The sequence below is a fragment of the Helobdella robusta genome, assembly GCF_000326865.2.
Source record: "Helobdella robusta unplaced genomic scaffold HELROscaffold_23, whole genome shotgun sequence".
NCBI lineage: Eukaryota > Metazoa > Annelida > Clitellata > Rhynchobdellida > Glossiphoniidae > Helobdella > Helobdella robusta.
The window spans coordinates 2,493,209-2,494,844 of record NW_008704216.1 but is presented as its reverse complement, the minus strand read 5'-3'; the positions used below and the strand labels follow the sequence as shown (position 1 = coordinate 2,494,844).

The 1,636-nt window shown below is 32.7% G+C and overlaps 1 protein-coding gene across 1 annotated transcript in view; it reads right to left on the bottom strand.

The window, feature by feature from the left end:
* Positions 1-333: 333 nt before the first annotated feature.
* Positions 334-1,636, bottom strand: part of HELRODRAFT_172436 (hypothetical protein) — a gene marked incomplete at both ends in the record, with an annotated part of 18,880 nt that continues 17,577 nt past the window's right edge. Inside the window, 6 exons of the mRNA XM_009019096.1 lie at positions 334-474; positions 553-824; positions 892-954; positions 1,011-1,125; positions 1,233-1,489; positions 1,553-1,556. Coding sequence (XP_009017344.1) covers positions 334-474; positions 553-824; positions 892-954; positions 1,011-1,125; positions 1,233-1,489; positions 1,553-1,556 — 852 coding nt within the window. The remainder of the gene's footprint in view (positions 475-552; positions 825-891; positions 955-1,010; positions 1,126-1,232; positions 1,490-1,552; positions 1,557-1,636) is intronic.

Here is a 1,636-nt window from a genome sequence, read left to right as displayed (position 1 = left end):
ATCATCAATATACATCTACTATCAAAAATTAGTTTGCCTGAATAAGATGAACATTAACAAATGGTAAGATGAGAGTCAACATATTCCGCAGTTTCCACACTATAATAATTAAGATGCAATTATAACTATTCAATATTTAATGAGTTGAACGCTGAGTTCGAGTCGAAAAGTATTCATAAAATTTCGATAGGCTTGAATAACAACATTACTAACCAGGAACAGTATGAGTGACAATTTGCGGTGTTGTAGTCCTTCGAAAAACATCTGAAAAATAAACGAAGAAACATTCGAAAATTAAGAAATAATTATTTATTAAAAAAGTTTGAAAAGGAATCACAAAAAAAACTCATGTTGACCTGGTTCGCCACAAATCCATACTTCCATGTTGTTAATTACTACATTTCCTAACGGGATTTCCGGGAAAAGTTCAACAATAACCGTTTTGGCCATGACATTAAAATTGAACTTTGTCGACTGCCAGAATAAATAGTTTACATCATGTAATTTTTTCCATTAAATAAAAGTTATCGAAGGACTCAAAAGATACCTAACCTTTGTTTCGATAAATTTCGTTTCATTGTTGACAACATCCCCAGCTTCGTTCAAGAAAGTAAGAACAACTCGTTGTACATTATCTTGATCGAAATTTAACTCCATGATCGTAACAGGACCAGACGATGTTATTGTTAGTTTCGGATTTCTTCCATCCGTGACCGGGAAAGTAAAATGCGTTTTCGACGAGACTTCTAACTTTGGGTTGGACTCAACTTTAGTGTTTGGATCTTTTATAATGTCGAGTGTTCTACAGAGACTGGGCGTTGTTCCTGCCATTTAAAAATTATATGAAAACATTAATTTTAAATATTGAAAAAACACTGCAAGATAATTCACCTGATTCAGTTGTTGATTTTGTGAAGCGTCCCATTGTCGTTGTCACTGGTGCGATAGTTGAAACTAAGGACATTAATAAAAATTAATATCGAATTTAAAAGTTTGAAAAAAGCAGGTACCTTCTCCACAAATCTTTATTTTTAGATTTTTTATTGAACCAATTTTAGCAAAATCAGCAAGTTTTGGAAAGAACGTTATCATTGAACCAGTCGTTTCAACAGGAAAATTAATTCTCTGTCAATTTAAAAATTCTTCGTTCAGGAATTATTTAAGAAAATAATAAAAGTTTGTTTAACTATTTTCATCATTGAAATATATAAAATATTATCCAATGTACACACCCCATTTGTGGGTTTTACTGAGAAAGTTTTTCCAATGTTATTGTTAGCTTCAGATATTTTGACTTCTACAGAATCAGTATTTTCCACATCAAATTCAATATTCATAATGATTTTCGGCTCGGCGGTTTCTATACTCAAGGAGCTGCCAGGTGAATAAGTGAAAGATCCAGAACTTTCTTCAGACATTCCATCGCCTATCGTTAGTGTGACATCATCCAAATTCAAATATATAACTGAGCAGGTTGGAGCCGTGGTTCCTTTCAAAATAAAAATTTTTAATGTGAAACTTTTGAAAATTTGAAAGACTGACACAAACATACCTTGCTTGATTTCCGTTGTGATTGTAGTAGGTCTTGTGGTTTGAGAGCNTGATATTTGTAAGTTCCGTGCGCATGCGATGTACT